This window comes from Mauremys mutica, chromosome 4, assembly GCF_020497125.1.
Source record: "Mauremys mutica isolate MM-2020 ecotype Southern chromosome 4, ASM2049712v1, whole genome shotgun sequence".
NCBI classification, from domain to species: Eukaryota; Metazoa; Chordata; order Testudines; family Geoemydidae; genus Mauremys; species Mauremys mutica.
Genome location: NC_059075.1, coordinates 69,191,971 through 69,206,138, shown reverse-complemented (window position 1 = coordinate 69,206,138; position 14,168 = coordinate 69,191,971). Strand labels below are relative to the sequence as shown.

Here is a 14,168-nt window from a genome sequence, read left to right as displayed (position 1 = left end):
GGTTTATTGTATGATAGGAGTCAGTCCAGAGACCACTGAGCCCCAGCATCGGAGTGGGGCAAATGCCTTTGTACACCCCCCTTTCAGCTCTGCTGAGTGCTGCTCAGCTGCAGCTGAGGCTTTGGCCCAGGGAGAGCAGAAGTAGGTCCTTAGCTAACATTATCCCTCTTAGGCTTGTTCTACATTTCCAGCAGTGTGCAGCGTATACGCTGTGTGCCCCCCGGCATGGCTATAAGTAGCAGTGTAGGTGGGGAGGCACTGCTTAAGCGAACACACCAGAACCAGAGGGTATGTGCCCTATGGTATGTGCCTCTACGTGCCCAAGCAGTGCCTCCCCTGCTATTTTTAGCAGGGCAGTGTCTCACTGCCAGAACCTTTCACTGCCACGTGTAGCTACACACCGCAGTGTGGACACGGCCTGCTTTTCACTGTGGCATGTAGCTTACAGATACCCTCCATGCCTCCACCTGTGTAGGCCAGGCCTTAGACTCTTTGTTCATTGCTGTGCTGTTAATTTTCTCTCCTGGGAATTACACTGGGCCTGCCCCCCATGAGCACCTGGAGGTAGGCAAGCTTTGAATGGCCAACCAGTGATATAAACAGAATCTACTGGTTGAGAAATAAAGTGCCACAGCATAACCTGTTAAACACAAGAAGTTATCTAAAGCAATGAAAACAGTGACATACATGCCTTTTGAAATCCAGTTCATAGCAGAGACTACCACAGGCTTTGGGACGAATGCTTCTTGGTCAAGTCACATCTGTAGTTAGGGAGAGCTGTGAATTATATTTTATGGGTTTGTAATTCCGATCTTGTGTACATTAGGATCCCAGGGTGGATGGGATTTATCAGTTTGTTTTTTTTATGGGTCTTTCATGTGAGTCTGGCACTTGCAGGACTAAAAGAAGGTCCTGAAATTAGGCCTCCTCCTTGCATAGAGATACAAGCTATGTTCTTCAGTGTCCCCACTCTTCTTACAGAGACCATGCAATAGTAGGATAGTATGCAGGAGTGCTGATAAGCGAGTGAACTTTATTTCCTCCCCCCTCACCTGACCCGGGTGAGAGATACAAAGGTTAATACACTTGTCACATAACATGGATCAGTATCCATTGACTCCTGTGGCTGTTGTTACACTGGCTGTCCCCCACCCTTCTGTCAGTGAGTGACAGTCATGGACCCTCAAAAATATTCCCACTTGACCAGGCCATTCGTTAGTGATTAAGAAGCCTCTGGGGACCAGAGTGGAGTGCTGGCAGGAGCCAACCTCTCACTCAGCAGCACTTTGCTTTGAGTAGCACAGGGTTGCTCCTGATAACCCCCCACATGTGGCCGAAGGATTTAAAACTTTGCTGCTAATACTATGCCTGCAATTCGTCTCCAGAGTAGCCTGGCTGGCTGTGAATGAAATGCCAGTCTCAGCCATGGAGTCAGTCTGTCCCAACAATTCTTCATAAGCTGCTGGATTGCGTGGACAGGCACACATGCATTATTTAATGATAGTAGCAATTAGAAGATTAGAATCAAACCCCCATTCTATTAGTCTCTGTACAGATACAAAAACTTGGTCTAAGAATGTATATGGGCTGTGCATGTGGATGACGGATTACATGTGTGTGTGTGCACATAGACCCAGGGATGTGCATTTGCATGTGTAGATGCACATGGATGTGCAGACATAAATAAGTACATATGTTTGTGGTTCTATTCATGCCTGTCAACACATTTGGTGCACATATCAATGTGGGTGCATGCCTGCTGGTGCATATATAAACGTAGGATGCAGGTATGAGAGTGCTTGGGTGCCTGCAGACATGTGCATGGGATGTGAGTGTGTGCATGCATACAGTACATATGCCATACAGTACAGTTATCGGTACAGTAGCAAGCATCCCTCATCCTATTGTAAACATAGAGCCTCTGTCTTCATGGCTCCCACGTTAGTGTTGCCATCTGCCAGGGCTTAGTTGCAGTTTTCATTCTCTGCCGTACATTTTATGGCCCCTGGATGAGGGTAATGGGAAAGTGCAAGCTTTATACTCTTTTTACTGCCATTCTCCATGGTTAAAGTCAGTAAAATGACTACATTAATGATGATGTCTACATGTTCTCCCTTTACTCCGTGAGCAGTCACCTAGGGAACTGGGCTGGGGCTGGCTTCTGGGCAGCATGAATGGAGAAGTATTACTGTTAAAACCCCCAAGGACTCAACTCCTATGGCTTAGCTGGTAATTGGATCCATGTAATCTTCTTTGGTCATCATTCTTTTTTTATTGTATTCATATTCTCTCAGGGACAGATTTGAGAGATTGGCAGGGATCAGCTGCTGCCACCAGCTACAGGATGTACTGGACAAGACACCAGAAGTGATTGGGAAGGTGTAGGCCTTGGAATGGGAAAGAGACAGACATTAAGAGGCAATTACACAATGTAGGTTTGGGGTCTTGCTTGTATCTTAATATTCTTAAAAACATGAATATATGTTATTATAAAATTTATTCTCACTTCTTTTGGTGAATGTCCTTAAAAGTTTAAACTTAGTGGTGATTGATTTTAAAAAGAAATCTTTGAATAAGGAACTGGGAACTGTGAATAAAGAACCAACTTCAGCCTTGTTAAAGTTCACCTGAGCCTACACACATACACCCCATCTGGGGGAACTCTCAGCCTCCAGTCCCCCACTAATTTGAAGAAATGTCCCATGAAAAACTTTTTTTGTTTTTGTTTTTTTAATATTGGCAACTCAGAAGTAGGTATGTTACCCTGAAAAGCATCCAAAGTAAGCTTGCCAGCCTCTATGGGTGTGCAGGGAGGATGTGTAAGATCTGGAAGAGCCTTTGGAAGACAGGGCACAGATCAGTTGATTTGGCCTTGATCCACCACAGCATGAGAGCTTCTAGGTAGGAGAGTTTTGACAAGCAAGCAGATTGTGTTCTACATTTTTGATCACCCATGCACATGACACACACTAGCATGTTCCGCAAAGCGCTTGTGTGGCAAATCTGCCATGCTCTGTGGGTCCCACATCACCACTTCACTACTGTTAGCAGGGCCGGCTCCAGACCCCAGTGCGCCAAGCGCACGCTTGGGGCGGCATTTTGCCGGCAGGGTGGCAGGTGGCTCCGGCGGACCTTCCGCAGTCATGCCTGCAGGAGGTCCACCGGAGCCGCGGGACCAGTGGACCTCCCGCAGGCATGACTGCGGAGGGTCCGGTGGTACCGCGGCTTCGGTGGACCTCCCGCAGGCATGACTGTGGAGGGTTCGCTGGTCCCGCAGCTCGGGTGGACCTCCCGCAGGCATGCCAGTGGATGCTCCACCGGAGCCGCGGGACCAGCGGAACCTCCGCAGGCACGTCTGCAAGAGGTCCCCCGGAACCGCGGGACCAGCGACCGCCAGAGCGCGCCCCGCGGCGCGCCGCCCTGCTTGGGGCAGCGGGATTCCTAGAGCCTCCCCTGACTGCTAGCCTGGATGCAGCTTGGGCAATGGATAGTGTCCAGCATCAGACTAGAATGTCAGCATCATAGTTCTCGTTCTCAGATGCGCAGAGGGGTCTTGAAAAGGGAAAGTGACTAGGACTGCATGATCTCTGCATATAGCTTGCCCTGTGTAAAGGACCACATCCCAGGGTTGTTAGACTGCATCGGAGTATTGGCATGTGTGGTGAAAATATTGGTTGGGAGGAGGCAAGATAACCTTTTCTTCTACCAGTGTATTACTTACAATGGGAGAGGAGGGGAAGAATTAGCTCGCTCCTACTTCTAACTTCCGGAAGCATCTCTCTAGTCATATGTGAGGCATAAAGATGCTATCTTCCCCCTGGAATTTGGGCATATTCCTCTAGCAAAGTCAAACAAGTTTGAGTAGAGAGTTGGTTCCTGATAGGGAGGATTTGGAGAGTGGGTTGTTGATTCAATGAGATTATTCTCCCCCCCTCCGCCCCATTTCCCACAGCATCAGCCTCTCTCTCCATATCTCCTCCCCAGATCACAGGAATGGCTGACAGTCAAATCCCAGTTGGGAAACTGGCATTTGAAGCCTTCACCTCAGTGCCATAACAGTATCCCTCTTCTTGCAGTCCTGGGCCAGAAAATCTAGCTCTGATCCTGAAACCAGGTTTCTGTATGGTAACACAGTCCTTTAAACGTAGACTGCCAGGCATTTGCTTTGAAAGTGCCCTTGTCAACTGCAGATAGAAGTTCTTGGCTTCTGTCCTGTCAGCAAATTCTATGATTAACCACAGAAGCCTTGCCAGGCAAGGAAGGGAGTTCGGTACGGTCTGTTCCCAGGTACACAGTGGGGGAGGATGACGTGTAATTTCAATACTTAGCCCTTTTCTCTCTCTAATTCCATCAGCAGATTGGGAAGGAAGCTCCTAGAAGGAAAATGGTAGCACATGCTGTTAACCCTGTTCAGACAAAACATAGAATCATAGAAATGTAGGCCTGGAAGAGTCCTCGATGGGTCATCTAGTCCAGTCCCCTGCAACGAGGCAAGACCGAGTATTATCGAGACCATGAATGACAGGTGTTTGTCCAATCTGTTCTTAAAAACCTCCAATAATGGAGATTGCACAACATCCCTAGGTAATTTGTCCTATTGCTTAACTATCCTGACAGTTAGGAAGGTTTTCCTAATGTCTAACCTAAATCTCCCTTGCGGCAATGAAAACCCATTGCTTCTTATCCTGTCCTCAGCGAATAAGGAGAACAATTTATCACCCTGTTTATAACAACCTTTTTCCTACTTGAAGACTATTATGTCCCCCCTCAGTCTTCTCTTCTCCAGACTATCCAATTTTTCAATCTTTTCTCATAGGTCATGTTTTCTAGACCTTTAATCATTTTTGTTGCTCTTCTCTGGACTTTGTCCAATTTGTCCACATCTTTCCCAAAGTGTGGTGCTTGGAACTGGACACAGTACTCCTGCTGTGGCCTTATCAGTGCTAAGTAGAGTGGAAGAATTACTTCTCCTATCTTGCTTACAACACTCCTGCTAATACATCCCAGAATATTAACTGTTTTTGCAATAGTATTACATTCTCATATTTAGTTTGTGATCCACTATAATGCCCAGATCCTTTTCTGCAGTGCTCCTTCCTAGGCAGTTGTTTCCTATTTTGTATTTGTGCAATTGATCGTTCCTTCCTAAGGCCAGGTCTACACTATAAACGTCCATCGCTATAACTACGTCGCTTAAGGGTATGAAACCTCACCTCACCCCTGAGCGACACAGTTCTACCAGCCTAACCCCTGGTGTAGACAGTACTATGCTGACGGTAGAGATTCTCTTGTCCACAAAGCTACTGCCTCTCTTGGAGGTGGATTAACTGCACTGACACAAGAAGCTCTCCCGTCAGTGTAGTAGCATCTTCACTGAAGCACTACACTGGTGCAGCTGCATCAGTACAGCTGTGCCACTGAAGCGTTTTAAGTGTAGACCTGCCCTAAGTGTAGTACTTTGCATTTGGCCATATTGAATTTCATCCTATTTATTTTAGACCATTTCTCCAGTTGATCAAGATAATTTTGAATTCTAATCCTGTCTTCCAAAGCCCTTGCAAACCCTCACAACTTAGTGTCATCTGCAAAATGTATAGGTGTACCTACTATGCCGTAATGCAAATCATTTATGAAGATATTGAATAGAACCAGACCCAGGACAGATCCCTGTGAATCATTGATGATTACTTTCTGAGTATGGTTTTTCAACCAGTTGTGCACCCACCTTATTGTAGGTTTGTCTAGGCTATATTTCCTTGGTTTGCTAATGATGTCAGGTGAGACAGTATCAAAAACCTTACTAAAGTTGATATACACCTCTACCCCAATAGAACGCAACCTGATATAACACGAATTTGGATATAACGTGGTAAAGCAGTGTAGAGCCATGGGCCCTTTATAGCAGTGTAGAGCCTCGGGCCCTCTGCCCGAGCCCAGCTGCCAGAGCTCCGGCGGTGATTTAAAGGCTCCGGGGCTCTGGCCACTGCGGGGAGCCCCAGGCCCTTTAAATCCCCATCCGAGCCCTGCTGCCAGAGCTCCAGAGGTGCTTTAAAGGGTCTGGGGCTCCCCATAGCGGCTGGAGCACTGGGCCCTTTAAATCCCTGCCAGGGCTCTGGCAGCTGGGCTCGGGCACTGATTTAAAGGGCCAGAGGCTCCAGTCTGCAGGGAGCCCCGGGCCCTTTATATTCCTGCCGGAGCTCTGGCAGCTGGAGCACGGGGCCCTTTAAATCACCACTGGGGAAGCTGGTCCGGTCCGGCACAGCATAGCAGCTCTTGCCGGTACGCCGTACCGGACCAAACCCGATATAACACGGTCTCACCTATAAGGCGGTGAGATTTTTTTGGCTCCTGAGGACCGTGTTATATCGGGGTAGAGGTGTATATCACAGCTACTGGTTCCTCCCCACCCCTGGACCACAAGGTTTGTAAGGCTTATCCTGTCAAAGGTTAGGTTGATTTGACAAGAACAAATCCATGTTGACTATTACGTATTACTTTATTATCTTCTAGCCACTTACAAATTGATTGTTTGCCCCATTATCTTTCTGGGTACCAAAATTAAGCTGTCTGGTCTATAATTCCCTGGGTTGTCCTTATTCCTCTTTTTATAGCTAGGTACTCTATCTGTGCTTTTCCAGTCCTCTGGGATCTCTCCCATCCTGCATGAGTTCTCAAAGATAATCACTAATGGCTTGGAGAGCTCTTCAGCCAGTGCCTTAAGTATTCTAGGATGTATTTTGTGAGGCCATGCCAACTTGACATCTAACTTGTCCAGCCTGGTCTACGCTGAAGCGCTACAGCGGCCTAGTTGCAGGGGTGCAGCTGAGCCACTGTAGCATTTTAAGGGTAGATGTCTCCTAAGTCAGTGCTTCTCAAGCTATCCGATGTGGGGGACCGGCAATTTTTTTCCCCAATGTGCCAGGGACCGGTGCCATATTATTATCCTATTTGACGCTCTTATGAGGAAACTCGCTGTGAACCGGCACCGGTCCGCGGACCACCACTTTGAGAAGCACTGTCCTAAGTAATTCTTAACTTGTTCTTTCTCTATTTTAGCCCGAGATCCTACACCATTTACACTGATGTTTCCTGTTAGTTGTCCGATGACTGCTAACCTTTGTGGTGAAAACTGAAGCAAAAGAACCTAAAGAAGAGCTCTGTGTAGCTTGAAAGCTTCTCTCTTTCACCAACAGAATTTGGTTCAATAAAAGATATTACCTCACCCACCTTGTCTCTCTTATCCTGGGACCAACAAGACTACAACACTGCATGAAACAAAAGAAGGCACTTAACACGTTGGCCATTGCTGTATTTTCATGCTAAGTTTGAAGGCACCTATGCATCCGAAGAAGTGGGCTGTAGCCCATGAAAGCTTATGCTCAAATACATTTGTTAGTCTCTAAGGTGCCACAAGTATTCCTGTTCTTTCACTTTAAACATTTGAAATGTAAAGTGAATCTAGTGCTGGAGAAAGGTGCCAGTTTCACAGCCTTGAATAATTGAAGTCCTCTGTTTTTTCCACTCAACTTTCTAGAAAACCATCTCATACTGAGAGCTAACTTTAATAGCAGTGATGGCATCTGGTCAATTAGAAAACAAAAAATATATATAATTAATTCTTATTATAACAATCTATAGCCCACTAACAACCCCCATCCCAAGCTGCCTTTTTTTCCTTCTCTCCCCCTCCCCCATGAATGGGCCACTTCACCTTGAACAGTCCCTTGAAATATGTGTTAACTTCTTATGCTAAACAGTCTGTTCCACCTTGTATTTAGCTGTGACACTCTGTGTAGCTCTACACTGCAATTAAAAACCCAGGACTGGCCTGTGCTAGCTAACTCTGGATCACACTAACGGGCTATTTAATTGCTGTGTACACGCTCGGGCTGGAGCCTGGGCTCTAGGACCCTGTGAAATGGCTCAAGATGCAGCCCAAGCTCAAATTAAACAGCCCTTTTGCCCAAGCACTGTCAGCTGGCATGGGCCAGCTGCAGGTTTTTAATTGCACTGTAGACATACATTCTGAGTACATTTCCCATACCAGAGGAAGAGCTCTGTGTGGCTTGAAAGCTTCTCTCTCTCACCAACAGAATGAAATATATTACCTCACCCACCTTGTCTCTAGAACTAATTTATATCAATCTTTGCAGGCAGCTTTCCTAACAAAAAAGTGCCCATATGTGACATCCTGTGAACAGTATGTGGCTAGACAAATTACTCCAGAGGAATGGGGTTTCATCTGGAAAAGAGGACCAGCAACATCAGTAGGTAGCACAATAAAAGAAAATGTCTTTAAGATACTATGCCAATGGCACCTCACACTAGTCAGGTTAAAATAGAGAGATTAAATGGTGAAGAAATTGTGGTGAAAAAGAAGATTTTAATGCATATATGGTGGCTACATCCAGTCATTAGAGAGTATTAGGATGCAGTCTGTAACAAAATACCACAAATTGTTAGATGTTTATTACCAAATGATCCGTTGGTAATCCACCTTGGGCTCCTTATTGGAAATGGTCAGGCACAAAGAGAAAAAGAATTCATCTCTCATCTTCTAGCAAATGCTCAGCTATTGGTAGCCTTTCATTGGAAAAAGAAAAATAGCCCAACTATGGAGGAATGGTTTAAATAAAAAAGTGGGGGAGGTTGTGGTTATGGAAAAATTAACACACCAATTATATACCCAGCAAAATAGAGGACAGATAGATACTTAGATATTTGGTTATCTTTTATTCAATATTCAGACACAGTGCATTCACTTGCAAAAACAGAACTCCACTTGTCCGTTTTTTTAAATGTTAACATTTGATATTCAGCAGACCTAGTATGTCTATGTGTAATCGGAGATTTCACTCCATTTAATAAAATCACTAGGAACAACTTTGGGGTTTTAATGATGCTGACTCTGTAATTTAGCAACACCCTGTTAAATAGGAAGAGCTAATGACGACTGTAGTCCTGTATAATATCTCTTTAAACAAAGCTCACTGTTGTAATGATTATTTGTTTCTGATATTTATATGGCAAAGATTTCTAAACATGTAAGAACTTCCTAAATAAATAAAGTTTTATTTTTTTATATTTAAAGTGCAGCATGAGCAGTAGCCGAACAAGCTTTGCCTATGCTGCCCTCTGCCAGGGGGACCTGAAGGGATGACCGCCAGGGGTTGGAGAGGAGTGCAGTCTCTGTGCCCCATTCACTTTCTGCTGTGAACAATCAGTAATGTGCCATCTGCAGGACTGGCTTTTGGGAAGTGGACACCTGTCTTGCTGGGAATTGCACAGATATACTCCACCTCATTTCCCACTGGTGATAGAACAGCTATCAACTCTTAAGAGCTTTTTGATTACTATCACAGTCATTCCATTAGAAATCCTGTCATCACATTCAAGCTTCTTTTTGCCTTTAAGACCCTTCACAAATCTGCTCCTCCCTGCTCATTCGTTCTTGTTTCTTATCACATCTAGCCTCCATTTCATAGATTTTAGGGCCAGAATCACGGTGATCATTTAGTCTGCTGCTTCAACAAATGGCTCCATGCTTTCTTTCAGGATGCCCCTTGCACATAAAATGCTGTCTTTGAATGAATCTGTAAGGCCCCTAATCTCACCTCCTTCCTATCCCTCCTCCAGAGCCACTTCTGCTGTGATATTTACAAGAAATCAGCCAAGCAATGAAGGCTAGGTGGTGTGGTGCTTGGGGATTAGATGGATTTCATAAACACTTAGATGATTTAGAACCATTGTGTTGTGCAATTGCTAATCTGTGTAACTATGTAATCTTATTGTTTCTTGCATCTCCCCCTCACACTTCCTTTCTGTTTGTTACTCACATGTTGCATCTTGTATACAATAGAATGTAAGCACTTAAGGGTAAGCGCTGCAGCTTCCTATACATTTGCACAGTGCCTAGCAGGATAGGGTCTGATTTCATTTGGGGCCATTAGGCATTACCAAAATCCAGCAAAAGAGAAATGCAGGCCTTGTTTCGGAATCTTTTAATCAGCAAGGAATCTCAGGGGTTAGATGTAGAGCTGGTTGGAAATTTTTCAATGGGTCATTTTCCCGTGGGAAAATGCTGATTCACTGCTGTTGAAATGTTCCCTGGGAACATGTGAATTGCCTCAGATCTTCCTCAGAACATAGGCAGGTTTCAAATCTCGCATGGATTCTTGCCATCCTTAGTAGCCTCAGTGGTGGACTGCCCTGGAGTTGGGACGCTTGGGCATCCAGGGCCAAGCTGAGAGCTTCAGAGCTTTGGCTTCCAAGAAGATATTTTGATTAGAAATTTTCTAAATGAAACATTCTGGTTATTTAAAAAAAAAATTTCAGAATTGCCCTTCTGCAGGAAATTTTGAAGTTGCTACTTTTCATTTTGAAACAGTGACTTTTTTTCTCTAAAAATGTTGGAATTTCTCACAGAAAGGGGCATTCTGACTTTCAAACAACTCTGGTTAGGAATTGATGGGGTTGTCACTTGAGGCATATATATAGGGATAATGTCGCCACAGAATTCGCTGGGAGTTATGTACAGTGGTGTGGCTGACACTGCTGTCAGTTGATAAGTGCATGGTTACCTGATTCATTCCCAGCACAGCTGATAATTGTGGGCAGTTGAGTTTTCATTAGTGATTGTCACAAGGCTCAAAAAAGACCAGTTATGGTCTCTCTGGTGAACTAGTTGCTAGTGAAAAGTATGGCCTGCAGGAGGCCTGTGTTCAGTTTCTGGCCCCAGTCTCCCATTGTGTGAGAAGAGAAGAGCGAACGTTGACTTGGCCTTGGGTTAGTCCCTGGGATGGATAATTATCTAATAAATATGGAGTGTATATTATCAGTAAAGAATGGCTTTCCTCTGAGAGCACCACAACATAGCTCTGGGAATGCTGGCAGTGCCCTGGAAGGAGTGCAGTTTTAGTCTGGACTGAACACCAGAGGCACCTGCACAGCAAAGCTGGCCACCAGAAGGGGGCGCTGCTAGACGGACACATCTCCCTGAGTGTTTGGTCACCAGTGGGCAGGCATAGGGCAACAGGACTTGAACAGAAGCAGTTGTGACTTTGAGAGAAGGTGCTTACTGCATCTTTCAGTGCTTCTCTTGCTGTTTTATTTTGCAAGGCCCCAGAACATTTTGAAAAGACATTTCTGAACTTACTAGAAAGAAAGACCTGAGTTTGCAGAAAGCATTGGGGCTGTAAGAGTTCTCAACCAACAGAATGCAAACACAGCTCCTACAGAGTGGGGAGGAAGTTGGAAAGGCTTATGGAAATTATTTAAAAGAACCTCAGCCCTGGACTGTGTCTTCCCCTCTCCACTCCAGACAGTGATAGCTCCCTGTGCCTTGTCTTCCCTGGATAGGAATAGTTCCTCTGATCCTTCTCATAACTCCTGTCCTTCCTCAGACACTGTCCTGGCCTCCCCTCACCCCATCTCCTACTCCTAACTCTAACTAGCAGGTATATATATCAGTTTTCTCTTGAAATCCTGTGAAAATGGAGGAATGATATGAAAACTCATTGGCCCAGGTCTCTCAGCTGTGCTGAGAAGGAACCAAGTAACAGCACATTGAATAACTGCTGGCAGTTCCCCATATCACCCTCAGGAACATTAGTGACATGCACTGCACTGAAGCTCCCAGTGGAGATGTTACACCTACACACGTCTCAGGCAACAACCCTATTGCCCTCTAATCCTCAGAGTTTCTTGGTTGATTAAATCATTCTTAGGTTAGGGTCTGAATGGCTTAGAGAATTTTCTAATGACTTTGTAGTCTTTCACTTGTAGGTCAACCAGTTTGATATTTGACCCAAAGTCTGCAGTACCTGAAGGCTGGTCAGCGGCCTATGTAAAATGGGTTAGTAGGAGGCATGGCTTTGCAGGTATCCTGTCCTCAGCTCCCTCTGGCTTCTTGCAGTAATTCGTTCCCATGCCAGAATACTTAAAGTAAGATCCCTCTAGTTGGTATCATTTATTAATTCTTATTGGCACTTGGTCCACCCAGTTCCAAGTAAATCAGGAGTCCCACAGCCACGCTTCTTTGGCTTGTGCTATGATTAAAGCATGGGTTTTTCTCCATGACTGAGGAGTCCCATGGCCCCCTGCTGGGGGCCGGCCTATACTGTGATTAGAGCCAGTTTCCAGCTCTACTTCACAAAGCACCTCTTCTCTCCTTTGGTTCAGGGGGGCCCACAGCCCTCCTGGGGCTCTGCTTGGCAGACAGGCCGTCTCCTTTCTGAGCTGTCTGCCTGTTCTCCTCCTTTTAGCTTTCTGGGGGCTTCTCTCTTATCTCTAGGCCTGAACTGACTTTTAAGCATATGACCTACCTGTTATGTGGCTACACTAATTTTTCCCACCTGAGGAGGAGGGTTGAATGAGTCATAGGTGAGGCTGGACCCATTACCTCATAAAGGAGCCAGTCACCCTGTGACAGTGGGTCTCAGTTCATTGCCTAGTGGGACAGGTGTGCACTTCATAAAAAACATCATGACAGTGGGCGCTGGTTGGTCATCTTAATGGCTCTCATATAAGAGTGAGTGGGCCATGGGCACTCATTTGTCTTCCCTATGTTCAATACTACGCCAATCTTTCTCCTTTCTCAGAAACAAATAGCAGATTAACCTCCTCTCCGCACAATAATTTTCCTTCTCTTTATGCCATTTTTAGGTAAATCTCCTCCCTCTGCCATCTTCACTCTGTCCATTATTTGGATGCCTTTTCTCCTTTGGAAGTCTTCCTTCTCTCCCAAACAAATCCTTTTCTCACTCACCTCCCGCCAGTACCTCACCTCCAGTGCAATTTCATATTGTATAGAGAGAGGCATCATGTTACAGAGCAGGGAGGTTTTACGCTCTCTCTCTATGGCATTGGTAAGACCACACCTGACATTCTGCAGTCAGTTCTGGGTATATTGTACCATAAAGCTGTCCAGAGGGTGCCTGAGGAAAAAAAGTTAGAAAGCAGCATCTGAACAAGGGACTGGAGAAACTGATTTGTAAGGATAGATTTAAAAAAAAAGTGAATTGGTCAGATTCGTTTCTGGTGTAACTCTACTCAAGTCAATGGAGTTACACCAGGATGAACTTGGGACAATGTGTATAGCAGGGGTTGGCAACCTTTCAGAAGTGGTGTGCTGAGTCTTCATTTATTCACTCTAATTTAAGGTTTCGCGTGCCAGTAATACGTTTTAACGGTTTTAGAAGGTCTCTTTCTATAAGTCTATAATATGTAACTAAACTATTGTTCTGTGTAAAGTAAATAAGGTTTTTTAAATGTTTAAGAAGCTTCATTTAAAATTAAATTTAAAATGCAGAGGCCCTCGGGCTGGTGGCCAGGACCCGGGCAGTGTGACTGCCACTGAAAATCAGCTCGTGTGCTGCCTTCGGCACACGTGCCATAGGTTGCCTTCCCATAGTGTATAGCTTGGCTAAGCAGTGATTAAGACATGATAAATCTCTACAGATATTTGAAGGATGTAATAGTAAATGTTTGGGAGGGGGAGGGTTGAACTTGTTTAGGGTGATGAAGAAGTTATTCCCTTTTAAAACCTTTTTCTCCACCCTCATGTCTCTTCCTGCAACTTACACTCCAGTATACAGACACAGGGTCCTTGTTCCAAACCCCCTCTCAGCATGACTAACTATATCTCTACCCGCAGCTTTCCTTTTTATTCTCACCCTTTATGCTTCCAGAAGCCAAACTTGAACGTATTTCAATAGATCTCTTGTGCCTTTTGACTGTAAATCAGGCAATTCTGTATTATATCAAATGCTTCCCTGAATCCCAGATATCTTATGTCTGCCAGTTCCTTAATGTACAGCAACGGTTCAGTTGGACAGGGGCAGGTGTAACAGCTGAGAACACTCCTCTTTGTTTTTCTCGCTAGCCAGTTAAAAGGGCACCCTCAAATCCCTGTTGCTAAACTGAGATTTCTGGGGGCATGAACCATGGAGGGCACCATGAGGGTCTAAGATTATTTCAATACCTTACTTGCCTCATCTGTCCTATATTGCCTGGGATTCAGCAAAGTGGGGGTCAGTGCTACTTCTTTCAGAACTAAAGGACTTTTTCCTCCAGTATTCTTCATAATATTACTTGTTTCCAGTAAGCTGATTTGTAGTCACGCTACCCTTCATCTCCCTCATTACCACTGAGTACCAGCTCAATCCAAG

General features: G+C 45.1%; 1 protein-coding gene across 5 annotated transcripts in view; it reads left to right on the top strand.

Moving 5' to 3' along the window:
* Positions 1-14,168, top strand: part of TMEM229B (transmembrane protein 229B) — a 102,086-nt gene that overhangs the window by 83,262 nt on the left and 4,656 nt on the right. Inside the window, exons 2-4 of one of the 5 annotated variants that reach the window (XR_006578958.1) lie at positions 2,295-2,431; positions 4,358-4,584; positions 7,057-8,141. The exons of 2 other annotated variants lie outside the window; for them this stretch is intronic. Coding sequence is in view for 2 of the 3 variants with exons in the window: in XM_045014346.1 (XP_044870281.1) it covers positions 12,708-12,866 (159 nt within the window). In the remaining variant the exon portion in view is untranslated. 2 more of the 5 variants (XM_045014345.1, XM_045014346.1) reach the window with 2 other exon arrangements.